Source organism: Lynx canadensis, chromosome C1 (genome assembly GCF_007474595.2).
Source record: "Lynx canadensis isolate LIC74 chromosome C1, mLynCan4.pri.v2, whole genome shotgun sequence".
In the NCBI taxonomy this organism is placed as follows: Eukaryota; Metazoa; Chordata; class Mammalia; order Carnivora; family Felidae; genus Lynx; species Lynx canadensis.
In genome coordinates, this window is record NC_044310.1 from 194523012 (window position 1) to 194550098 (window position 27087).

The window sequence follows — 27087 nt, forward strand, 5'->3', positions numbered from 1 at the left end:
CATAGAATGTTAAATATAGAGCTTTTCCCTATTCTGAGCGGGCCCAGGAAACGAGCATGCCGAATATCCTCTGTTTAGCACCGGAGCAAAGTAGGTGGGTAATCCCAGCTCCTCCTTTATCCTCTCTCTCTCTCTCTCTCTCTCTCTCTCTCTCTGTCTCTCTCACCCTTCCCTCCCCTTCCCACCCTTCTCTTCTCCTTCCTCCTTAAAAGTCACACTAACAGAGCATATCACTGCCAGTACAATAGCCACCATTGCTTTCTTTCTCCCCTCTTAATCTCTACCAACTTAATGAGTGAAAATAGGGATCTCATTTCAACTGACCCTCCCCTCCCACCCCAATTCCTAGTGAGAGTAACCTCTGCATATTATTGGCCACTTGTCTTCTTCCTCTTGTGGAATGCCCTAGTCAAAAATCCCTTTGGAGGTGTCCCCATTTGACTTACTGAGTCAGGCTAATTTTTTTTTTTTACTTTTAAACCTCTCTTAGGGGCACCTGGGTGGCTCAGACGGTTAAGCCTCCAACTGCGGCTCAGGTCACCATCTCATAATGGGTTCCAACCCTGCGCCTGGAGCCTGCTTCAAGTTCTGTGTCTCCCTCTCTCTCAGCCCCTCCCCCACTCGCACTCTGTGCCTCTCTCTCAAAAATAAAATAAAACACTGAAAAAAAAATAAACCTTACTTAAGTTTCCTTGACTTAAGAAAACTTAATAATCGCATGATGGAAATAATTTAGTAAACAGATGTGGGATGATGCACCCCCTGGCTGTGGTTGCACTTCACTTATTCATTTATTGAAATATCTTTGGTTTGTTTAGTGCCAAGAATTTTGCTATACTGGCGTGAGGGTGGTGAATGAGATACAGTACTGTACAAGACTCCGGGAACTTCAAGACAAAGTAAAATATTTAGACATCATAAGTGCTTCTATTATGACTCACACCCGCAGAGGAACACCTGCAATAATATTTGGTCTTCTTATTAAGGTTGAAAAAAATGATTACCTCTATTTGACAGCTGAGACATGACTGTTTTCAAGAAGTGCTCAGAGTCAACTGTGGTCTCACTTTTTCCACTCCCACTCTGACTCATCCTAAATCCCAGCCCACCAAAGATCATCCTGCATGATTTGCCTAAATGTCATTGGCAGGAAGTTGAAAGAAATTTAAGGGAATTTCACACGTGTTGTCAGATGTTTAACTCTATCCTCCGCTTGTTTTCAGCGATGAACAAATGCAAGGGGGCAACCTGGGGCGGAAAGATTTCTGGCGCAAGATGTTCAAATCCCAGAGTGCAGCTAGTGACACCAGCAGCCAATCTGAGCAGGATACTTCAGAATGCACCACTGCCCATTCCGGGACCACCTCTGACCGTCGCGCCCGCTCACGGTCCCGCAGAATTTCCCTCCGGAAGAAGCTTAAACTCCCCATAGGTAAAAGTATGTCTGTATTTATTTATGGATTCTCTTACTCCCTGCCATGTCCTCAAATCAAATCATAATCAAAACAAAGCAATGCATGGTAGGGTAGAGAAAGGGAAAGGCTTCAAGTCACAAGGTTGAGGCTGGCTCATTTATTCATTCGTTCACTCATTTTTTTTTCGGCAGGTATTTCTCAGACCCCTACTATGTGCATTTATGATGTACAACCACTATGCTAGGCATCAAGGATTAAATGGTGAACAAAATTAACACAGTGCCCAACTTTGCTGAACTTAAAATCTATTAGGGGTGACAGTCACTAAAGCAGATACAACTAAGTAGTTGCAAACTGTGAATTTTATGAAGGAAATATACATTGTGCTATGAAAGCATGCAACGAGATCTGACCTAAATTGGGAGGAGGAGGCAGAGATCAGAGAAAGCTTCCTGGAGGAAGAGAGATTAAGATCTTCAGAGTACTGGGGGAAGGAAGAAGGAGAGCACTCTAAATGGTAGCAATAGCATTTGTAAAATATTAGGAGGGAGGGAACTAGAAGAACTGAGATGAGAAGAGTGGCTGTATAACTATGACAGAGCAAGAGGGACTAGGGCATGTGGACCCTACGGGTCAGGTTGGCTCTTCATCCTATAGCCCTACCAAGCCTAGGCGGGATGATGAACAAGGGAATACCACAAGCAGGCTAGCTTTTTCTAAAGGATCACTGCTTGGACAACATATTGGCGGGAGCCCAAGTGGTTAAGGGAGAGCAGATAGAAACCTACCTAGTAGTCCAGGTAGAGGTAATGGAAGCTTGGTCACATGGTGACCATGTACAGAGGAGTGGACAGATTTGAGAAACACTTAAGAGGTAAAATCAAGCGTGCCTGGGTGGCTCAGTCGGTTAAGCATCCAACTTCGGTTTAGGTCATGATCTGGGAGTCAAGCCCTGTGTCAGGCCCTGTGCTGACAGCTTACAGCCTGGAGCCTGCTTTGGATTCTGTGTCTCCCTCTCTCTCTCTGCCCCTCCCCCACTCATGCTCTCTCTCTCTCTCTCTCTCTCTCTCTCTTTCAAAAATAAACATTTTTTTATAAAAAGAGGTAAAATCAATAGGACTTAATAGAGGATGTGAAAGTTGTCAAAGGGAACTGGATGGAATATAGTTTTATTCATCAAAGAGGCCCAAGTTCTTTTTGTCCTGGTCTTAGTCATGTAATTTTATGGTCCAACACTGAATATTCAAAGCATGTACAATTTTGAAAACAATTTGTCTTCACTTCAATTTATACCACGCCATGTATCTTTCATTGCTTGCTGAGCACATGCTGACATTTCTTTTTATCTACTTGGGAGAACATGCTATAATGGTCTAACTTTTCAAAAATTATTAAATAGGAAACTGGCTGAAACGGTCCTCCCTCTCGGGCCTGGCAGATGGCGTGGAGGACCTTCTGGACATCAGCTCTGTGGACCGCCTGTCTTTCATCAGGCAAAGCTCCAAGGTAAACAGGACATCACTTATGTAAGAGAGTGTTGGAGTTGTTGATAGAAAAATGTCAGGACTGAGAAATGCTAAACACCTGGACTGGCCAAATAAGAAAGAGTCGAAGACACTGTCTTCAAGCTGAACCAAGTTTGGAAACTTAAATGAGCAATGAAAACTAAGATATCTAAGTAGTAGGCTATTATTGAAAGGAAGAAAAGAGTAACAAAAAATTTACATAAAATTATAATGCAGATCTAAAGGTGTACATGGGTATTATTTCCTGGATATTTTTTTTATTCAGTTTTAACTTTATTTTTTTAATTTTTATTATTAAATTCCAGTGTAATTACCAGAAAGTGCTATATTACTTTCAAGTGTACAATATAGTGATTCAACAATTCTATACATCACTCAGTGCTCATCATGATAAGTGTACTCTTAATCCCCATCACCTATTTCACCCACCCCACCACCCACCACCCCTCTGGTAACCATCAGTTCTCTGTATTTAAGACTCTGTTTTTTTGTTTTTTTCTTGTTCTTTGTTTTGATTTATAAATTCCACATATGAGTGAAGTCATTTGAAATTTGTCTTTCTCTGACTTATGTCACTTAGCATTATACCCTCTAGATCCATCTGTGTTGTTGCAAATGGATTTCTACTCTCTACTTTTATTCAACATAGTACTAGAAATCCTAGCCACAGCAATCAGACAAGAAAAGTCAATGAAAGGCATCCAAATTAGTATTTCTCAAATAGTTTTAACTTCTAACACACATGTGAAATTCCTGACATCTGAAGCTCCCACCCAACTATCTGGTATTTTTCTAATGTTTCCTTTTATGCATTAAAACCCACATTGATCCTCTTTCTACTACTTTTGCAACCACCTGAACCATTCTTCCTATTGAAAAGGATAAAGAAATTCAGGATCATTTTTTTCCCATTAAGTGCTTCTTCATAATACTATTAAGCATTGTAACAGCATACTATTTGCAAAAGGTAATGAATTATACTCAGTGAAATCCATTGCCTACAAGAGTCTTCCCTGTGCATGATCCACACTATAATTTTTAGTGTATGGTAAGAGTTACATTTCTTTATATATAAATCATTTCCTTATATTATTTCTGCTTTGAATCTCACTAAAGCCAGTTTTCTTCTATAGGTTTTAATAGTAATATTTTGAAATTATAAAAAGAACATATCGACATTATAAGACATTTAGAAAATATATTTTCTCCTTCACATTTTTTTTGGCTAAAATATTGGCCAAATATTGAGAGTATGTGAAGCCCATAGATTCCTTGCTTGCTGAAAATGTTAAATACTCTTAACCTAAGGGCAAGATCAAGAACACATTTTAACTCCTGAGGAGAAAACAAACACACAGACATCTTATTTCACTTTAATTATAGGGTACTTTATGAATTAATTTATACTGTTTTATTTTCATAAAAATTTGAAATCTTCTGTTTGGCTGTCTTCCAGTTTTGTCTCATTATCAATTGTGGTGTGGTTTTTAAAGGATGAATATACCTTGTTGTTCATAAATTTGAGCTTGGATTTTATCAGAACGAAGCTGTAAGGACATCTCACTTACTCACTGAATTAATTCATAGTGCCTGACTATTTACTTTCAATCTATGACCGGATCCTTCTTCTAATTACAATTATAAGTGATGTCTTCTGTGGTACACATACTTACTGACTAACCAGATGTGGAAGTCTGAAGAACTGAAGTAATCTTCATATTCTAAACAACTTATTTTTCAAGGCAAGAGTTAGTATAAACACAAAGAATTGCCTTTGAGTTTAGCTATCTTACTACTCTCCTTTTTGTCTCAGGTCAAATTTACCAGTGCAGTGAAGCTTTCTGAAGGTGGGCCAGGGAGTGGAATGGAAAATGGAAGAGATGAAGAGGAGAATTTCTTCAAACGTCTTGGTAAATGTCATGCAACCTAAGAATGACATCCAATTTTCATCACACAGAACAAAAATTTGTTTAGATAAAATGGTCCATTTTCTATTTCCACTGACTTCTTTCTTATATGTGTGTTGTACTACTATAGCTTCTCACTTTCTTATCAATTTTGTTCAACAGACATTTATGGAAGACATTAGGTTTACAAAGAACCTCTCCTTCTGCTATCTGTCCTTTGTTAAAATCTAAGAGCTTTAAAGAACCTTCAGATATCCATCCACCTATCTACTTAGAAACTCTGCACATTATATCCCTGACAAGTGGCCAGCCACCCTCGGAACACCTCCACTGAGGGGGAGTCTGTTACTTTACAAAGCAACTTGTTCCAGAACTAGACAGTTTTAATTGTTAGAAAGTCTTTCCTTACATTCTGAAAATATTCCCATCCATAAATTTGATTCATTAGTTCCAGTTATGATATCTGTGGCCAAACACACAAATATACACATGTAATGCTAACTTAGCCTATTATCTATTTCACATTCTCTCTTTTCATCTCACTTCTGCTGGTCAAACATTTTTGAGTCCTTTTTTTTTTTACATGGAAGTGTCTCTAGATCCATCACCATCCTGATTCCATTTTACTGTGCATTCTAATTAAATGATACACTTTACAAGATATGGAGCTTCAGACGGAATGCAATACATCATATTTGACTTTAATCGGTGTAATAAATAGTGCAACTATTAAGCTCCAGGAACATAGCAAGTGTATGAGCATAATTTAAGGTTGCATTATCAACTTTTATATCACATAGTTGGCTTATACTGAATTTTGGATTAACTTTTGATAGCCCTCTTCCACATGAATGAATATCATGCTATATTTTGATATAGCCATTATTAATTCTTCATCTCAAAATAAATAAAATTTATTGTTTCATTAATTTGATAGGTGGTTAAGTCATATGCTCAGAACAGAAATTAAGAGACAGAACCAAAACTAAGTTGAATTTGAAATCTTTTCTTCTTTACAATTGTGCTATAAGGATTCATCTGCAGAGACATACACATTTCCCTGTTTCAATCCAAATTGTTGCTATTATTACTGACTGGGACAAATATAAAGATATAACCTCTACAACACTTCTAATTAACTTTTATTAATTAACAATTTGTGGGTACAGTTTTTTAGCCAACCATATACTTAATTTACTAGAATTAGTAAACATTTTCCCATTTCTTGATAAAAATATCATCAGATTTTTAAAAAATCTCACATCTTTATAACTCTATCTAAAGGAAATCTGCAGCTTAGTTCAATACAATGTATTCTTCATGAAGCTACAATGATTTCTATGATTACTTCTGTTTAAAAAAAAATGTTCCTGTTTAATTATCTCTGACAGAATTTGGCTAGGGCATACATCAAAGTTATTAGTCTATGGTTTCAAGAATCTTCCTAACTACCAGAACTTTTGTCATTTTCAGTTCCCATAGATTCTTTTTCACTCCTCATGATATCTCAGAGTTTTACATATTCTTTTATATATTGTTTATATTTCATTCACAAATAGAAAAGGATGATAGAAAAATTATAGAGAAATATAATATGGAATATTCATAAATTCTGACTTTGGGATCAATTTGTGTCAGCAGTACCTTAAATAAGACTATCTGTTTCTGTGTATACAGAAGACAAAAACCATAAAATCTAAAATTGATATCTGGAATTTTATGTGCTTTTGACTGGCAAGAGAAGATAGCTTACACATCACCATTATTCCTTGCCCACGTTCTCTGGCTAATTAAAGATTATAGGGGTGCCTGGGTGGCTCAGTTGGTTAAGCATTCAATTCTTAATTTTGGGTCAGGTCATGATCTCACAGTGCATGGGTTCAAGCCCCGTACAAGGCTCTGAGCTGGCAGTACAGAGCCTGCTTGGAATTCTGTCTCTGCCCCTCCCTCACTCTTGTGTGTGTGCTTGCTCTCTCTCTCTCTTTCTCTCTCTCTCAAAAATAAATAAATAAACTTTAAAAAAATTAAAAAGAGATTATAAAAGGTATTCTGTGGGATAATTCCTTCTGGATCTCTTGCAGAAGCCAGGTATCCCCAGCTCTTCTAAAAAAATTAAAAAAAACATTATCTATTAATCTTACTACATTGCAGTTTGCAACAACTAACTGCCCTTGGCCAGGTGAACATCTCTCTCTCTCTCTGAATCTGCTTTTGCCTTCCTTCCTTCCTTCCTTCCTTCCTTCCTTCCTTCCTTCCTTTCCAATCCATATGCACAAATGATTCCTATGCACCCATTATAGATGTATTGTCCTTTTCTTTCTCAATTATTTTGATTTAATTATATTGTCTCTGGTTCTTTAAAGTTATTAAAGAAAACAAACATCAAGCATTCTTACCTTCAATTTAAATGTAGTACTCAAAATTCACTGAGTTAAGATCAAATGCAATAGTTAATAGGATTTCTTTAAAATGTAAAAACATTATTCAATAAATTAAAAATATATCTGAACATTTAACAACACTGAAATTGCATTTATAATAAGCTTTTTCTTCTATGTTTTCATATTCACTAAGAATATTTCATTTTAGAAATCATGTTGTCTTTATTTGAGGGAAGATATTTTATTAAAGCAATGTGTTTTTTTCAACTGATTAATAAAATTTACTGAAAATCTTCTATGTGCTCAGCTCTGCCATAAATTCCATGGAAGTGCTGCTTAAAGAAATACTATATTTGAAGTATCCCTTTTTAAGTTTAACACATTATAAAAACTGTATTCTATATAAATTTATAACTTATACCTCAGTAAATTTAATGTAAAAGATAGTAAATAAATGCAACTAGAATGTACTGAGACAAAAAAATCATTATGTCCAAGGAAACCAAGAGGCATCCTTACATCCTAGTAAGTTTATATAAAAGATTGACAGGAGATGTATTCTATAGCCAAATTACTTTTAACATTTCTTTTAGTATTACAATATGGAATGCCAACTGGGAACAATTTTACAATCAGTTTGTAACATGTACAATGTTGATTTATTTCTTACTATAAGTTTTCCTGACATAATCTCTACCTTCAGCAATATAGAAAACTCTAACCTCCTTCAACATGAACAGTTGTGTATTTTGAGGATGCTCTATGACATAATGATAAGAGCGTAGGCTTGTGGTCATTAGGTCTGGATTTGAATCCTGACTTGATAACTTTCTCTTGCATGAACTTAGACTGGGCTACTTAACCTATCCCTTCTTTGTGTATCTCTCTATGTTCTTACTGCTCTCTTGTTTCTCATTCTCTTTCTTTCTCTTTTTTTTTAAATCATCTTTAAAGATTTATCTTAAAGGACTATTACAAAAAATAAAATAAATTATAAAATATTTCATACACTATTCGGCATGTACTAAATGCTAAACTATGGTAGCAAATATATGGTTATCCATTAATGCTATATAGATACAATGGAAATTTTCCATTATAAGTAGCTTTTTCTTACAAGCGTGATTCTTATGCCCTGAGCTCATAGGATTCTACTGATCTTCATACCTGAATAAATATCCATCATTCTGTGAAGCAAAGAATATATGTTCTTCCTGACAAAGATTGTTTTGATCACTTCTCTCTTCATTATTTTACTTAGACTCTTTAACCATATTGTTTCTGAAGTTCTTTTGATCAAAATGGTACTTCCTTTGGTAATATTCAATAGCTTTCTTTTAGAATTCATTATCTTGTCAAATAAATATTGAGAAAAATGATGAAAAGCTTATTATTGTTAAGCCTCCTTTAATAAGATGATGACAACTGTCCTTAATAAATCGGTTAAATAAGAATAAGTTTACTGATCATACATCCTGTCTTATATATTCGTTCTATTACAAATTTGAGGCAGTTATCACCTAATGTATTGTAAATCTTACTTATGGTAACAAATCATAAAACAATTGGATTCATTAAAAATATATTATTTTATAAAAGTTAAAGGCACTGCTAAGGTTATTCTTTTAACAGATGAGATTTCTGCTGATATGTGCAACTTAAAAGACTGTATATCAATGACTAATAAAGTGACATACAGATAGGAGAAATAACAGGAAGTTACTCGTTCTGGTAGTTTTGATAATGCCCAGTGAACAAATAGAGTAGCACTTTGAAAGGCAGCTGTCCAGGAAGTGTTTGTTCCTTATCTGTAGCTTTTAGCTCTACCTCCTTTGTGTCATTTGAGATTCTGTCTTCCAAATTGTTTGCACCATCAGATTCTTTGTGTTCTATTTCATTTTACAATTGATAAAAAATATGTCACACTAATTGGAAAAAAAAGTGCTGAAGATGTTTAATATGGAATTTTGAATATGGAACATTTGCATCTGAAAAGGAAGTATGCTCATAAGGACTGAAATATGGGAAATTTTGACAATGATCTTTTAATTATATCATGAGGCATTTTTTTGTGCTTATGAAAATTTTCAAACATAGACAAAAAGTAAAAAGGATGGTCTAACGGCTCCCAAATATTCATCACCCATGATCAAACAAAAATTTGATCAAATTTTTCCATATCTGTTTCATCTATCTTTCATGCTTTTTAAAGGTGTTTTTTCAATAAATCCCAGACATACATACATGTGCCTTTGTGCTGAGGCAGCAGGTAGGAAAAGTAGGGCAGTAGGTAGAAGGGATCAGGGTATTCTTAACAGAAGAGGTGGGAAAGTCATTTCTGGAGATCCGATCTGTGACTTCTCAATGACAACCTGGAGTTGGTAACCACAAATGAGTGGTGTGAACAGAAATAAAGGGAAGCTCTAAATCAGTGATTCTCATCCTTGGGGTTTATTCTCAGGTATCACAGGTACATTTCAGAATCCTGAGAAGGGGCTTGGACTGAGTTTTAAAAACAATATTCAGCATAATACCCTTATAAAAGGAAATTTTTTAGATATATATTAGAAACTGTAGTAAAGTCAGGAGATATTTAGGTTTTTCAAATGTGCCTATGGATAAAACTAATGAAAAACAATACTTTGTATCACTTTTTTCTTAATGTGTGATCCTTAGACTTTCTGTGGTCAATAAATCATGTGGAGTGTTTGTTAAAATATGCATATCCCCCCCCAGACATGGCATCAAAATCTCTAGTGATGAGACCTGATATTCTGTATTGAATAAGCTCTAGACTGATTCCTATTCATAGGCAGCTTAATTATGGAAAAATAAGTGTGGGGAGGGATCGGTGGTTCCCAAATCTCTGGTCACAGTGCTGGGTCAGACTGGCTGCCTCATTATGTTCTGAGAGGCTTACAAAGCACAAATTCCTACACTCCACTTCTAAAAATTCTGATTCTGAAAGTCTGGTTGAGATTCAGGATCTTACTAGGTAATTTTGATATACAGCCAGGTTTAGAAATCCTGGAATTAAATGACCAACATCTAAGATTCTTTACAACTCCAAAAGTCAGTGATTCTTTGTATTATTACCGAGATATCAAGATTCTGTCCTTGATAATAGATTTAAAATTGCACAGTACTTGCATCGTCCATAAAATAGAAGTTAGTTGTCGATTACAAGAAGAATCATTTTAAATATACTAAGGTCTCTTGCTAGTATTAGAGAAGAGACCTGGTAGCAAAATGATCAGATCCTATATTCATGTAAACCTCTGCACATGCATATGCTATGTGTCACCAGATTCCCAAAAGCCATGGTACATCTAAATCAGGCATTAGGATGGAAAGGAAGGAGGTGGAGTCAGGGAGAAAGTTTTCAGGCCAACTCTACAGAAAACATAGTGTTATAACTTTGAAGCTCTTTTTCAATCTATGACCCATTATACTCTCTCTCCTTCATTCCTCCACCATGGGAAAACCTCTACAGGTTGCCACAGCTTTGATGACCATCTGTCTTCCAACCAAGATGGTGGAAAAAGCAAAAACGTGGTGAATCTTGGAGCAATCCGACAAGGAATGAAGCGCTTTCAATTTCTGTTAAACTGCTGTGAGCCAGGGACAATTCCTGATGCATCCATCCTGGCAGCTGCTTTGGATCTTGTAAGTTGTTAGAAGAATTTGCCCACTCTATCTCCCATTACAATTAATAATGCTAATGGAGGAAAGCCTGAGTCCCTAATCTTAACCCTATCTGCGGAGTTATTTTTTTTTAATTAAGGTTTTATTATAGTTTTCAGAGGACAGGTCTTTCAAAACCTCCTTGCTTAAGCTTATTTATAGGCATTTTATTATTTTGCATACAATTATAAATGGGATTGTTTTCTTAGTTTCCCTTTCTGCTACTTCATTATTAGTGCATAGAAGTGCAACAGATTTCCATATATTAAATTTGTATCCTGTGACTTTACTGAATTTATTTATCAGTTCTAGTAGATTTTTGGTGGAGTCTTTAGGGTTTTCTATATATAGCATTATGTCATCTGCAAATAGTAAAAAGTTTACTTCTTTCTCCAATTTGGATGCTTTCTATTTCTTTTTCTTGTCTGATTGCTATGGCTAGGACTTTCAATACTATGTTGAATGAAAATGACAGTGGACATTCTCGTCTTGTTCCTAATCTTAGAGGAAAAGCTCAGTTTTTCACCATTGAGTATGATGTCAGCTGTGAGTGTTTTGTGTATGGCCTTTATGATGTTGAGGAATGTTCCCACTAAACCAACTTTGTTGAGAGTTATTTTCAAGAATGAATGTTGTACTTTGTCAAATGCTTTTTCTACATTTATTGAGACGATCGTATAGTTTTTGTGGGTTTATTTTTTTGTTTGCTTTTCTCAGCACTAATGGCAAAAGGAGGAAGAAAGGTGGTGAGATGAAAAAAGAAAAGGACAAATTTTAATAAATATGCACTGGGAAGTAGACTGTATAGCATTATGATTAAAAGGATATGAGGGCTTTAGAATCTGACTACCTGGATCAAAATCACTCTAACATTTACCAGACGAACTTCTGTAAAATGAAAGAGTAATAATAACATACCTACCTCCTCAGGCTAGTGTGAGGATTAAATGAGGCATTAAATAGAAAGCCTTTATCACAGTGCCTGGTAACATAACTGTTCAATAAAGTAGGTCATTATTATTATTTTGTTATTATTAGTTTTAGGTTTGTCATGTATTAGTACTTAAACATCTCTGAGTCTTTGTTTAATTGTCTATCAATTGGAGGAAAGATATGAAGGATCAATTTAAATTAATTGTGCAGAAGTGCTTTGAACTTCATGGTATTATATACACAGGTAAGGGTTTAAGGAATATAAAGTGAATCTTCTTTAGAAAGGGCTTCTGTCAGGTAAACTAGGCCCAGATATGACTTTTGAACTCAGTCTCTCAATTTCCTTTATTTATCTCTGGTTTAATAAATTCTTCATACACTGCGTAAATTCTGGGTACTCAATACCAGATAAGCATCAACAATAAAAGTCTTTTATTTTCTCTTTTAAAAAATACAAACTAAAATAGACTGTTTTTAAAACAAAAAGCTTTAAGCCTGCCTACTAATGATCTGTTTTCCATATTTTGTAGCACAGGAATAACTGATCATTGGCCACCTATATTTTACCTTTGAAAATAATCCAAATCTAATCATGTGATTTATGACATTTTTTTGGTGACATTTGCAGCTTTTGCTCTCAGGATAGTGACTAGCAAGAGAGGTGGTTTCATTTAAGCCTGAAACACAAATACCACTGTAATCACCCAAAATGATAACTTGTTGTATAAGATTTTTCAGTCAGTTCCCCATTCCTAGATATTGGCCATTGTGAATATTTATATATTCCAAAATGTTCAATGTGTATTGATGTCTGCTTTGGTGACTATTAAATGTGAAGAATCATGAGCCTCCAGGAGAGCTGAGGCTGGTGACAATTAATCAAAAACAAGGTGCCTGTCTAAAGCAAGAGTTTGACAAGGCAAGGAATCAATCCCTTGTTTTTTAAGTGGGAGAATGGTAACTAGCCTGCCACCCCTTTGAGTTGTGCAATGATGTTTTTTAATCACTATTGACCTATTCCAAAAGGAGCAGATTAAAATAAACAAATGTAACAAATTCATAAGAAAAGGACAAACAATGGAACATTCACATAAGGAGTAAGTATATGAACAGCCAGTTCGTCAAAAATATTAACACCCAATTAAGTATGTTCCATCTTATTTGCACTTAAGAAATGCTCATTAGCGTGTCCATAAATTCCTATATTCTAACTATCAAATGATTAGAAAGTGTTGACAGGGAATAAAATGTCAGACACCACTACATGATGTTGGTTAGTGGTGGAAGCAGCAGGATTTGATTAAGAATAGAAGGAAGTCAGAATAACAGGGTAATAATGAGATGGTGGTAATGGGGAGTGGAGCACTCCTTGGCCCCTCCCTGCATAGTAAATAATTTTAAAGTGGATATTGTCACAGAGGAGGGGCAGTTCTCTGCATATTAATTATATCAAGTGGCATGAGTGGTGGAATTAAAAAGTGGCTTAAAAGATATGGCCCAATGTGGCTTAAAAGATACTCATCATATAATTAATTAATTCTATCAATATCTATTGAGAGCTTCGCATGTACCAAGCATGGTGCTAGCTGTTAATAATGATGCAACAAAACAACTTCTTTTGAACCCTTCTTACTGAAGATTGTATTTGCCTAGTGATCTGTATTCCAGCCTTCTTAATGTACAGCATTCTAGGGTAGATAAACTAATGATTAACATTTATTGTGTGCCTACTGTTTCCAAATGAAAAAAAGACTGAAACTCAGAAAGACCAACTAACAGTCCAGGGCTACACAGCTAGCAAAGGATAGAGCCAGATTAGACCTCTGTGTGTCTTTAAAGACTGTATCTTGGTTGTCTCATTAAAAAATTAAGTGAGATAACTCTAGGAACTTATTTTAAAACATGCAAAAGTAATAAATTCTGTATTTTATACATGATAAATGTAAGTAAGAAAGTAAAGATGACAGAAGTTAGTTGAACTCACAGTAACAATTATGCATTAGCACTTTACAGGTAGGTGGTTTAAGCTGTAATGTTCCAAAGGTACCGTCATATCTATTTTCGTGTCAATCTTAAAGTCATAGCTACTTTGGGAGATTTTTAGACAAGATGGGGCATCAAATTTCTCAAGCAACTGCCTAATGAGATTATGGAAAATGATAATAACAAACCATATTATTTCAAATTTTTGAAAAATTGGTAGAAAGATGATATAGACATAGCTGTCCATACAACTTGGAAAATGATGGCATGATAACATTTAAACAGCTATTATGAATTTTAATGGTCCAAAAGCATTTGAATCCTTTAAAAAGTTTCCTTTACACACGAATACATGATGAACTCATAATCAGAAAATATAGTTTTTCTTTAAAGATTCACACCACATATTCACTCTCTAAACCAGTATTTATTTTTTTAAAATGTTTATTCATTTTTGAGAGAGAAGAAGACAGAGCATGAGTGGGAAAGAGGCAGAGAGAGAGGGACACACAGAATCTGAAACAGGCTCCAGGCTCTGAGCTGTCAGCACAAAGCCCGACACAGGACCTGAACTCACAAACCATGAGATCATGACCTGAGCCAAAGTTGTAACGGACTGAGCCACCCAGGGGCTCCACTAAACCAGTGATTCTTAATATTTTGGAGACATAGACTCTTTTAGAATTGGATTAAAGCTCTGGAAATTTTCCCAAGAGAAGTGCACTTGTAGACAAAATTTAACAAATAATATTAGAAGGTTTATGGACTCCCCGCAAAACCCATCCATGAAAACAAAACTATTAAGAATTAAATCTCAATTAATGCATTATTACTGGCAAATGAAACATTTTAGTCAAGTAATTGGACTGATTACTTTTATTAACAATTATTGGTGTTATGAAAACAGAATAATTGCTTCCTATATGTAATACTTAGGAATTGTATAAGATATGTAGGCATGGGAGAAATATGAGGGTTGTCCCAAAGAGAGCATTTAAAGACTTGAAAAATAATCCCAATAGAACAAATGAATACTGGTTTCTGAACATAGATTATTTTAAGAGGAATACTGATCAATACTTTGATAATCAAGTCTCTTTGCTGTTGACATTTCATCCCCTCCTACCAAAATGGTTTCATACCTATTTGATTTCCAACTGCTATAATGCTTTGTTTTCAAGGAGATGAGGTTACAGGGGTTTCCAGATACAAGTACACTCTTTTCCTGCCTGTAGCTTGACTCCTACCCCTAAGTTGGGCTGAATCCCACTGGAAACTTAAAATTTATTTTACTTCCCCAAAATATGGCTATTGCCAGATAGTTACCAGACCACTAGATTCTCTTTTCTTCCTTTCCTTTGGAACCTACTCTGGCCCTGCTTGACCTTCTCAATCTTATAAATCTCGTGGTAAGAAATAAAATAAAGGGGATTGATGTTTATAAGCAGTGTCTTTGAGCCTCAAAGAAAAGAAGCATTTTCTGATCATTGTAGATGTCCAGTGATGGGGTAGCTCCACTGAGAAGTGATCAGTTCTTTGTCACTAGACTGGATTCAATGGGGGCCACTGTACAGAGGGGCCACAAGAAGTGGGTGGTTTGTATGATTCCCTTTCATACCTGAGTCTGTGATTCTAGGTCAAGGCCAAGGAGTATACAGAGGTCAGAGGTCACAATTCCAGATATCAGAATCAGTAAAGGTTTAAAGGAGTGTGGTAGTCTCCATTATCAGACAAAGAATCTAGGTAGAGCTCATTGAATAAAAGGGAGAGGTAATGATGGTGGCAGTAGTGGATAACCATAGTAACATTTTCATTATACTTGATAGTTTATAAAGCACTTTCACATTTATTACCTTGTTCACATGAGAGAAAAGGAACCAGCTCAGGGAACAGTCCCCAACTAAGGGCACAACTTAAATCCAGTTTCTCAAGTACGGAAAAGTGAAGGAACGGATCACTGATGAATTGTGACAAGCATCCTGAGGAAGGGGAACAGAGCTGTGTGTCCTGTGTGCTTGACTCAAGGTAGCCTTTGGTGTTTACTGTCATTTGCCCAGGTATGACAACTGCATACCTGTTCATCTGGGTTAAGAGTTTCTTGGAATTACTCTAACTTTCACAAACGCCCTCCACTAGATGTATTTTTAGCTTTGTTTCCTCTGTATTTGGCTTCACTTAATATCTGATTTCATCTTCCTCCTGGCTTTCAGAAATGTCTCACTGTTAAAATATGTCTTACATGTTTTACAATGCATTTGTGGTTTTTGTCATATAGGTATAATTGTGTGAATATGGATAGAAATTTCTATCAAGTAGAAAGATGAATATAGAAATATCTGTATTTCTACCATATAGAAATATGAATATAGAAACATAGAGAGAGGTAGGTATAAATATAAATGACATAGATGGATAGATTGCTGATTGATACACAGATGAGATACAGATACAGATATGGATATAGGCATACTTCTTGATTCTGCCATTTCATCAGATAGGATTTGGGAGAGGAGGGAAAGACAAATGTGTTCATTTCATCATCACAATCCATTCCAACACTTTCTCCCTTCTCTCCTTTATTGTTTGCTTCTGTTGGATGTTGCATTTATTTTTAAGTGCAGCTTAAATACACTTTTTGCATTATGATGTAATTTTTATTTCAGAAGTTTTCACTGTTTTATTGCCTTAATCATAGATTGTAAATGTGACTTTTTCAAATTTGCAATTTTCTTCAGAATTAAAAAGTATCATTAAATGAAAGAAATGTTAGAGATGTCAACATTCCAAGTCTTTCTGCAAGTTTGGTTTTAAACAATTCTCTTGTCATTGTTGCTCTGACTACTCAACTTGGGGATAATTGGTTTAATTTTAAGTCCAGCACAGCTCTGCCTCACGCTCTTTCTTTTTAGTACAAATTTAATAGACACAACTGTAAAGCATTTTAGAAAAGACATGTTTTAGAAAAACCTCATTTGTCTCCAGGTTTATGTAATCTGCAAGCACAAAAATAGAAAAATTAAACAGTTCTAACGAAAGGCACTTCTGTCTGTTTTCTGTATAGTTCAGATGAAATATTGTGTCCTTTTTTAGTCAGTTAAATATATAACATGAACAGACATAGTGATCTCTAATTTATTAGCATGAATAACACTAGTAATAATGTCTTTTGCATTAGGAGAAATTCCAAGAAGGCAAGAAAGTCAGTGATATTATAGAATTCTCTCTGGTCTGGGATGGAGAAAACCTAATTCTTGGTAAATTACATAGCCTTATAAATAGATAGCTTTAGGAACGATTGTATAATTTTTTCTCCAACTGAGGCACTTTGGAGAGTGAAAGGGGATGCTATCAAGAATTATACCAGTTACGCAGAATAAACTGGAAGTCTTTGGGAGAAAACGAAACACTGGTTCCCATAGATATAGTCACACTTTCAGGTTCACTGCATCGAATTTGATCCACACAGGGCTTTCCATCATAAGACTGCTTGGTGATCAATGCAGATTAGCTTCTTTCAGGGAAGTAGGAATATACATGCCTACGAGGAACTATCAAAGTGAAATCATACTGTGTTCTCTTTTGAATCATAAGAAAGTTTGAAATAATTCAGTAATAACCAAAACTAAATCATGAAATTATTCACTTGATTCTAGTGCTATTTCTATATTATTGAATTTTTAAAAAGATCCTAAGTATGAAATGTAGCATAAAAGTAATGTATATCATAAACATGAAGAGTTGAAGGGGAAAAAAAGTTTTAATGTCACATATCCACCACTACCTTAAAATAGGACATTTCCAGTTTTTTAAAGTTGCTTGGATTCCCTTCCCTAATCATATACCCCCTATCTCCCAGAAGACCCTGCTCTCTTGAACTTTATTTTATCTTTCCTGTGCTTTCTTTATTTTACCACATGCACTTGTATCTCTAGGAAATACATTGTTCCTTTTTGTTTTGTTTGCCTAGTTCTAAAATTCATTTAAAGTTAAATTATACCATCCTCTTTTTGTTCCATGTTTCATTTGAGTTCACCTTTGTTGATGCTTTAGCATCAATACAATCATTTTCACTAGTGAATGATGTTTGTTTGAATATGTCAGTTTACATATCCATTCAATGTTAGATGGACATTTTTATTTTTTCAAAATTTTGACTATTTTGAACAATGCCTTCATGAGTGTTACTGCATATGGGCCTTGATTTACAGTTTTCAAAATACATGCGTGGGTGGCATTACTGAATCGTAATTTTACTATAGGATACCAAAGTGTATTTCAAAGTAGTTGCAACAATTACTGGCACCAACATTGTAATAAAAGCTGCTGTTGCTCTGTGCTCTTGTCTTGTATTGTCCAACATCTTTATCTTTACCAGTCTGATGAATTAAAGTAACAACACTTTATATTTCAACCTAAAATCTGAAATGTCTTCTTATACCATTTACCATTCACGTTTCACTTTGGCAAAAGATCCCATGTGTTTATTTTCTCTTTTTTGGAGGATTATTTAAATTTTGTTGAGGATTTTAAAAGGATGTAGATATTGTCAATAAGAATCCATTTTCTGTTCCCTACTTTGTGGCTTATTTTCATTTTATTCCTTATACTAAATTTTAATAAAGAGAAAATTTTAATTTGATTCATTAAAATTTTCTTTATGGCTAGCAGTTTTTTTTAACAGATTTTTAAAGAAATTCCAAGGCAATAAATATATTCTTATTTTTTCTTATAAAAGTTTTAAAGTTTGCATTACACACCGAAGTCCTTAGCCAGAACTTACCATGTGATTGGTATAAGATAGGAAATTGTTTTCTTAATCCTTTTTTATCCACATGGAAAATAATTATCCTAGCATAATATATTACTAGTTCCTACTTTATTCTCTGATGTGCGGAGAATTCATTTCATTTATTGCTTTGAATTCATAGTATTATCTTAATTATGTGTCAGATTTCCACATATGCATGAGTGTAATTTTGAGGGTTTCTGTTTTTGTTTTTTGTTCTATTCCCCTTGTACCCTAAGTTAAACTACTCTGTTTTAATAGCTAGAACTTTTAATGTCACCTAAGCTATTTATGGCTCTTTGCTCTTCCGTGTGAGTTTTATAATTAGGTTGTCAGGTTTCATAAAAATACTTTGATTTATTCTTGGAATTATATCGAGTCCATAGATAAATATAGAGATAACTGAAATTCAAATTGAAATTCAGTTCTTAATTGGTTAGTCAAAAGTTCTGCTTCCTTCTGAATCAATGTAATTTTAATTTTTTTAGTAATTTGTCAATTTCACCTACATTTTCATGGGTTTTTTGGCATAAAATTTATCATAACATTTTCTTATTAGCTCTTAATCTTTGCAATATCTGTAGTTATTCTATGTTTTTATTTCTAAAATTGTGGGGTTTTTTCTTGTTTAGGCTTGCCAGAGATTTCTCAATTTTATTAGTTTTTTTTTTTAATGGCCTTGTTGATTCTGTGTTATCTTTGTTCTCAAATTCATTACGTCCTGCTCTTTATTTTCTTCTCTTGTTTCGAATTCATTGTATTTTTTTTTAGCTTATTGGCTGATTGCTGAGCTAATAATTTCACTTTTTCTTTTCAAAACTGATCATTTAGCTATTAATTTCCCTCAAAGACGACTTTAACTACACACCATAAATTTTGATAAGCTGTATTTTTGCTACAACTTATTTTTAAGTAATTTTTTAATTTCTTTAATCTTTTTTTTTGACCCATGGGCTATTTAGATGTGTATGTGTGTGTTTCAGTTTATAAATACCAAGGTTTTATTAGGCATCCATTTGCTATTGATTTGTAAGTTTGTTTTTACATACTGATTCTTTGGAATTAATGGAGACTTGTTTTATGAACTAGAACATTATCGATTTTCATAAATGTCCCATTTGTGGTTGAAAAGCATGTGCAGTCTCCAATTCTTAGGTGTAGTGTTTTATATTCAAATCTCCATTCTTATTGACTTCTTACTAGTTTGATATGTTGATTACTAAGTTGTGGGTTTTTTTTAATTTAAATTTTATGTTTTATTTTTAAAAATTTACATCCAAATTAGTTAGCATGTAGTGCAACAATGATTTCAGGAGTAGATTCCTTAATGCCTTCACCCATTTAGCCCATCCCCCCTCCCACAACCCCTCCAGTAACCCTCAGTTTGTTCTCCATATTTATGAGTCTCTTCTGTTTTGTCCCCCTCCCTGTTTTGATATTATTTTTGTTTCCTTTCCCTTATGTTCATCTGTTTTGTCTCTTAAAGTCCTCATATGAGGGAAGTCATATGATTTTTGTCTTTCTCTGACTAATTTCACTTAGCATAATACCCTCTAGTTCCATCCACGTAGTTGCAAATGGCAAGATTTCATTCTTTTTGATTGCCGAGTAATATTCCATTGTATATATATACCACATCTTCTTTATCCATTCATCCATGGATGGACATTTGGGCTCTTTCCATACTTTGGCTATTGTTGATAGTGCTGCTATAAACATGGAGGTGCATGTGTCCCTTCGAAACAGCACACCTGTATCCCTTGGATAAATGCCTAGTAGTGCAATTGCTGGGTCGTAGGGTAGTTCTATTTTTAGTTTTTTGAGGAACCTCCATACTGTTTTCCAGAGTGGCTGCACCAGCTTGCACTGTCACCAGCAATGCAAAAGAGATCCTCTTTCTCCGCATCCTCGCCAACATCTGTTGTTGCCTGAGTTGTTAATGTTAGCCATTCTGACAGGTGTAAGGTGGTATCTCATTGTGGTTTTGATTTGTATTTCCCTGATGATGAGTGATGTTGAGCATTTTTTCATGTGTCGGTTGGCCATCTGGATCTCTTCTTTGGAGAAGTGTCTATTCATGTCTTTTGCCCATGTCTTCAGTGGATTATTTGTTTCTTGGGTGTTGAGTTTGATAAGTTCTGTATAGATTTTGGATACTAAGTTGCGTTTAAATCTTCACACTGATGGCAAATTTGATGGCATTTATAGTTGTAGTTCTGACAATCTATATTTATTTAGTAGCAGTTTAGAAGTATGGCAAGTATCTAGTGCTATGAGCCTTTTATCACTAGCTAGTGACCCAGTTTATTTTTAGTAAGATAGATTTCTCTCTGATTCCAATACAGATGAAATCATTTTATTAGGTTAACATTGGCTTGGTATGTCCTTTTACCAATAATTTACTTTCAACTTTTCTATATGTGTTTTAGGTATGATTCTCATAAAAAAATACACTGAATTTTTTATACTACTTTAACAACCTTTTCCCCTGGAAAATTTAGTACCTTTGCACAGATTAATGATTGCTGATATAGATTAACCTCACTTTTTTTGCCTATTTATCACACATTTTCATTATTTCATTGTATATGTGTTCTTATTTCTATTTTATATCCTCTTTTAGATTGTGATGGATTTAGTTTTATTTCTATTGACTTGGTTTGGTTTGGTTTGGTTTAGCTTTGTTTTATTTATTTTCCTTCACTAGATTGGAAATTATTGTATTCTGTTTTTATTTTTTAAAATCACATATTTCAATAAATGAAGTCTATAATTAGTATCCATACTCTTCCCTCAAAAAGTAAAATACTGTAGAGGATTTTAACCCCAACTATTGTTCAAGATTTAGTTCCAGCTTGTTTTTGTTTTAACATTGACAAAGCAGACAATATTTTTATTGATTTTCAGGAAAATTATTTTTGAATTTACCCAAAAGCTTAGCATATTCTCTGCTCCCCATTTCTCCTTGAATCTCATACATTCTTCCTAGGATCCATGTTCTTCTGAAGGTGACCTTTCAGAAGTTTCTTTAGTGATGATCAATTGGCAGTAGCTCTCACAACTACAATTTACTTGAAAATGTCTTTATTTTGATCTCATTCTTGAAAGATACTTTTGGGGCGCCTGGGTGGCTCAGTCGGTTAAGCGTCCGACTTCGGCTCAGGTCATGATCTCGCGGTCTGTGGGTTCGAGCCCCACGTTGGGCTCTGTGCTGACCACTCAGAGCCTGGAGCCTGTTTCAGATTCTGTGTCTCCCTCTTTCTCTGACCCTCCCCTGTTCATGCTCTGTCTCTCTCTGTCTCAAAAATAAATAAAGGTTAAAAAAAAAAAAAAAAGAAAGATACTTTTGCTGGAATTATAATTACAAGCTAACATTTTCTTTCTGTACCTCAAAGTTCTTATCCCATTCTTTTCTGACTTTATCAACATTCATTTAAGTAATATGCATAGTCTAATCTGTCTCCCTTAATTGCTTTTAACACTTTCTTTTTATTGTTGATATTTCGCAGTTTCACTAAGATGTTTCTAGCTCATTTTTCTTACTTTAGGTTCATAAAGCCCCTGAATCATGTACTTGGCATATTATATATGTTCTGCAAATTGTTCAATTATTATCTCTTCAAAACTTCTATCTTTCACATTTTATCTAATCTTTAGTTCTATGAATTAAAAAGGTATATGATAGATCTTATTATTTTATCCTCTGTTTTTGACAATTTCTCTTTCATATTTTTCATTTCTTTGTTTCTTTCAATCTATATCCTGAGTACATTGCTGAGATATGTCTTCCATTTCACATTTTCTCTTTTCAACTTTGTCTAATCCCATGGTTCTAAGCCACAAGAAATTTTACCCAACAAGGGACACTTGACAATGTCTGGAAGAATTTTTTATTGTCACAACCTGGTGGTTGCTACTCGAATCTCGTGGGTAGATAACAAAAATGCTGACAAACATCTCCTAATACATAGTGCACCCTCCGTAAAGAAAGAATTATCTGGCCCAAATGGTGATAGTGCTAAAGTTGAGAACATTTGGTCTAATCTGTCTTTTAATCTATACATTGAGTTTGAAATTTCGAGTACTACTTTTTATTTGTAGAAGTTTTATTTGATCCTTGTTTTAAAACTACCAGGTCAACTTTGATAACCTATTTCTTCATCATACATTTCAATATCCACATTAATCTTTAGATGTATCTGATACCGTACAATTCCAATAACTCCTGTCTTTGTGAGTTTGATTCTATACTTTGTTGTTTCTGCTCTTACGGTAGATTTTTAAATGTATTTGTTATGTGAACTTAACTTCTTGAGATTTTATCTGTGAGAATTCTTTAAGACCTGTATTAAAAGCAGTGTTATTTAGCAGATCAGCAATATCAGCATCATCTGTGCACATGTTTGAAATGCAAATTTTCGGGCCCTCAATATATCTCCTGAATCAGAATCTTTGGGATGGGACCAAAAAAGTCTATTTTTGTCTATATTCCCCAGTGACTCTTATTCACACTTAAGTCTGAAGATTTGAGAAGTACTGATGTAAAATATTCCTCCAGAGAGGATTTCCATTTCCTTTCTCAGGCATGGAAGCAGCACTAACCTAAGATTATTTTTAAATGATCTTTTTAGTGGTCAAGGAGCATGGAAGTCATACCCATTCTAGTCCAAACTTATACAAAAACATGGGATTTTGATTAGGAGTTCTCATAAAAGAATCTTTTTTGTTTTGTTTTTTGTTTGTCTGTTTATTTCTGTTTTACCCAGAGCCAGAGCCAAGTCTTTTCAGGCAAACCTACTTCTGCGGGGTAGATCTTTTTCTTATTCATTCACTGAACATAAGTCACACCTGGGATCTTGGCTTTATGTAGGAATTAATGAACTGACCTCCCACTCTGCTTGGGCCCAGACATTTAACTCATGGCCCATTGAAAACCCAGGGTCTGGCCTCTCCACAGTCAGTAGGAACCCTCAGGGTAATTATTCCTATGCTTGCTCTCACCCCTTTCTTTCCCCCACCGAAAATAATACTTTCTTGTAATTTCTTCTCTCCAGCAGTCTATCATCTCATGTTAGAAACAAAAGAAAGACAAAATGAAAACTTTGGGGGATATTTTATCCAGTATTTTTAGAAGTCGAAACCAAAGGAAGTTTGTTTCTACACGTAATCCATCAGATTGTCAGAAACAGAAGACTTTATTTAGTTTTTATAATACCCAAAATTTTAGTGTGATATGAGTAACTGTTAAAATGACTAGCCATCTAGACCATGTACTAAAATATAATGCCTGCCTCTAGCCTGATAACCAAATGATTTCAGTTGCCCACAGCTACTGTGGAAATGAGCAAGGGCAGAGACAGCCTGTCAGTTACTTACTGATCTCAGTCAGGCAGAGAATTCAATATAGGCTAAGTAATAAATACTGACTCACAAGCACATATCCTCTAGCAAACGAGGTTCCAATGCACATTAGGACCCACAATAACTGCTTATTCCCATTGGTTTTAAATAAATAGGTACGCTATGCCAGCAAGAGCTTTATATTTTATTGTAAGGCAATAAAAATATTATGTAATTCCCCAGGGGCCAACATAAAATATTCAGTCTTTTAAAACAGTTAGTTCCTGTCCAGTGTTTTTTATATGAGTTTTCAGAATCAGTTAGGTTTCTTCTCACATAATAAGTTTAGATATAGTCCTTCAGGGAAAGAAATGTATTGCAATTATAACCTTCAATTAACCATCGTATCTTGGTAACAATATTTTCTAAGTCCCCAGGCAAAATAAAGCACAGCTGCTTGAATTAGTGTTCCAATTCTCTCCTTCACTTTCATAAAGGAAACATTCAATATACATAATGATCTCATAAAATGCAGGAAAAGTGACAAAGGAAGTCAAGGAGAAGCAGCCAACCCTTGAAGTTTTCTAGTCATAGAATGTTAGAGAAATCCGTGCTGCATAATGACATTCTTATGACATTTTGTAGCTCTAACTAAATAGCTTTGTAGTCATTGCAGAGAACACCTTATATAAGAGTGAACCATGTGAAATTGTTAGTATTCAACTATTTTTGACCTTCAAACTTATAAATTCTATAAGATTTCACTGAATATTTTAGGTTAATCTAATCTTCCCAGTTAAAATTGGTTCCTGCCTTGTCTAGGACTATAAGGTTATGCAACAATTGAATTGAAGCTACTCTTTGGCATTACAAAACATAAAAAGGTAATCTAGCAGACATGCTAATAAGACAGAAATTTAAATACACCTACTTTTCTTTCAGGACCACCAGTAAAAATTCTCTGTGGTATACCAATGGTATCAAATTTTGTTTAGATGTTCACTTTTGACTATGCTCTGATACTCTGTGGTTTTCATCCATGCAGCGTTCTTCTGATTCATTTTTCTCCATTTGTGCTGTTGTTCTGTGTGATGTGAGTCCATCCCTATCCATTCTGTCATGTCTCCATTTTTTGCTGCTTCTTCAGATTGCGCTGAACTGTAAGAGGTAAGCTCCATCAAAAAGAGGAAAAATTGACTCTTCTCTATGTCCAGGAAGAATTCTTTTTGTCCAAGGTATTCTAGAACTCTGCCCCTAAAATCAATACTTTCTAAACTATACTCTGAAAGGAATTTATAAGGAAAATAATTCCCTATAGCCACACCCCACCTAAAATGCCTTGAAAGCTCTTTCATACACGTTGTAAAGTCAGTACTTAATGCTAAGTATCTTCTACCAGGATGCACAGTAGAGTCCTTAGCTTTGTAGAGTCCTCAACAACTTCCTCAATTGTCTGTATAGTAAGATATATACTACAATACCCCCAGAAAGTGGTATTATTCAGTGTCATCTTGACTATACTATTTCAAGTCTGCTTTCATCCACCAGGTTGATGAGGATTATAATAAAAAGGCAATGTTTGAGTTACTCTATGTCCTCATCCCTTAATGCAGATAATGACATTTCCAAAAGCTACCTACTTTTACAGTTAACATGGATCAAATTCGTCAGATAATAATCAACCCTCCTTTTCATGTTGTGCTATATAGTTAATGGGAATTATTTTCATAATGATCTCGATTCCATTTCCAAACTTTAGATTAGGATTTCCTAGGGCTGATAACTGGTAATATCTGAGTTTTATTATAACTAGTTTTTGTGAACAGAAAATCAAAATTGCTTTTCATTCCAAATGCCCTGAGCTTTCTAAGCCTTCTTCTGAAGGAGGCAAGCCAATGTACATAGGAAAAACCACAAAGCACAATTTGGATTTTTCATTCATCTATTATTAATCTTTTCAGTGTCATCTAATAGTTAAGGGCAATAAAAAGATCCTCTGCCCCATACATTTGAGTTAGGCTAATTTTCGACCTTGGTAATTCTGTAGGAGCCAGGGTTTACAACATAATGCCACCCTAACAGTGGTTCTGTCTTCCTGTCATTAAGCAATGAATCCCATTGCTTTATATTGGGAATGTGTCAAAATTTGATGGGTTGACAACAAATTCACACGACTCACCTTGCCTTCCAGACTGCCATCCATTTTTACAGACAGATGTTCAAGCCTTTTCCAGACACAGATTAGCATATCTGAGATATGTAGTAAAATAAATATTTAATACAAGAAAAGAGCATAGACGTTTAATATGTATGTTATGGTACCCCAATACTGATAGGTTTAACGCAGAAAATCATTTGACCCTCTCAATCTCGTCTTTCTATTCCTGTGACCTACTACCAAATCTTGGCACCAATGCAGTGGATGATAGATTTTCATCATTAGTGTCCACTTTTTTTTTTAATGATAGGTTCTCACCATTAATGTTCATCTGGTACTCTACCTTTCCGCATAGGTTAACTTTGCATGTAGTATCGATGCATCATATGCTTTGTGATATTAAGTTCCTACATAAATATATTTCTTATCAGAACTCTTGATGTCTTCCTTTAAGTTGTGGACAATGAGAAAATGCTTAAAGGGCTAACTTACTAGAATCATTCAGTGTGTTTGAGATACTGTGGTATTCAAAGAATGAAGTAACCAACTCTGCCTAAGTGGAGAAACATTAAGGAAGGCTTCTTAGAGGAAGTAACTAAACTTATTAGTAAAAGTGGGAATTTACAAGATGGGAAAAAGGCTTAACAGCTCCACAAATCATGGAAACAACATGTGAAAAGGTGTAAGATGTCATATTTAAGGGACTGTAACCTGTTCGATATAGTTAGACCATAGAGTACTTGATACAGAGATAGAAAGGGAGATGAACCAGATAACAAAGGTTGAGTATCTTTATTCGTGTTATGATTGAGATGGATGGAGCCTATAATAAATTTTAAATAGGAAAATGATATGATCATATATTTGTGTTTTAGAGAGTAACGTTACATGACTTTAATGCCCCATTTAAAAAAAATGACTTTCTACACACATTCTAGAAATCATCTTTGTCAAGATTTATCTGTGTATATATT

General features: G+C 34.7%; 1 protein-coding gene across 9 annotated transcripts in view; it reads left to right on the forward strand.

Annotated features, from left to right (window-relative positions):
* Positions 1-27087, forward strand: part of UNC80 (unc-80 homolog, NALCN channel complex subunit) — a 223233-nt gene that overhangs the window by 67946 nt on the left and 128200 nt on the right. For 6 of the 9 annotated variants that reach the window (XM_030326989.1, XM_032594509.1, XM_032594506.1 and 3 more), the window contains exons 19-22: positions 1224-1438; positions 2815-2921; positions 4755-4851; positions 10723-10895. In XM_030326989.1, coding sequence (XP_030182849.1) covers positions 1224-1438; positions 2815-2921; positions 4755-4851; positions 10723-10895 — 592 coding nt within the window. The remainder of the gene's footprint in view (positions 1-1223; positions 1439-2814; positions 2922-4754; positions 4852-10722; positions 10896-27087) is intronic. The other 3 variants (XM_032594507.1, XM_030326997.1, XM_030326994.1) reach the window with 1 other exon arrangement.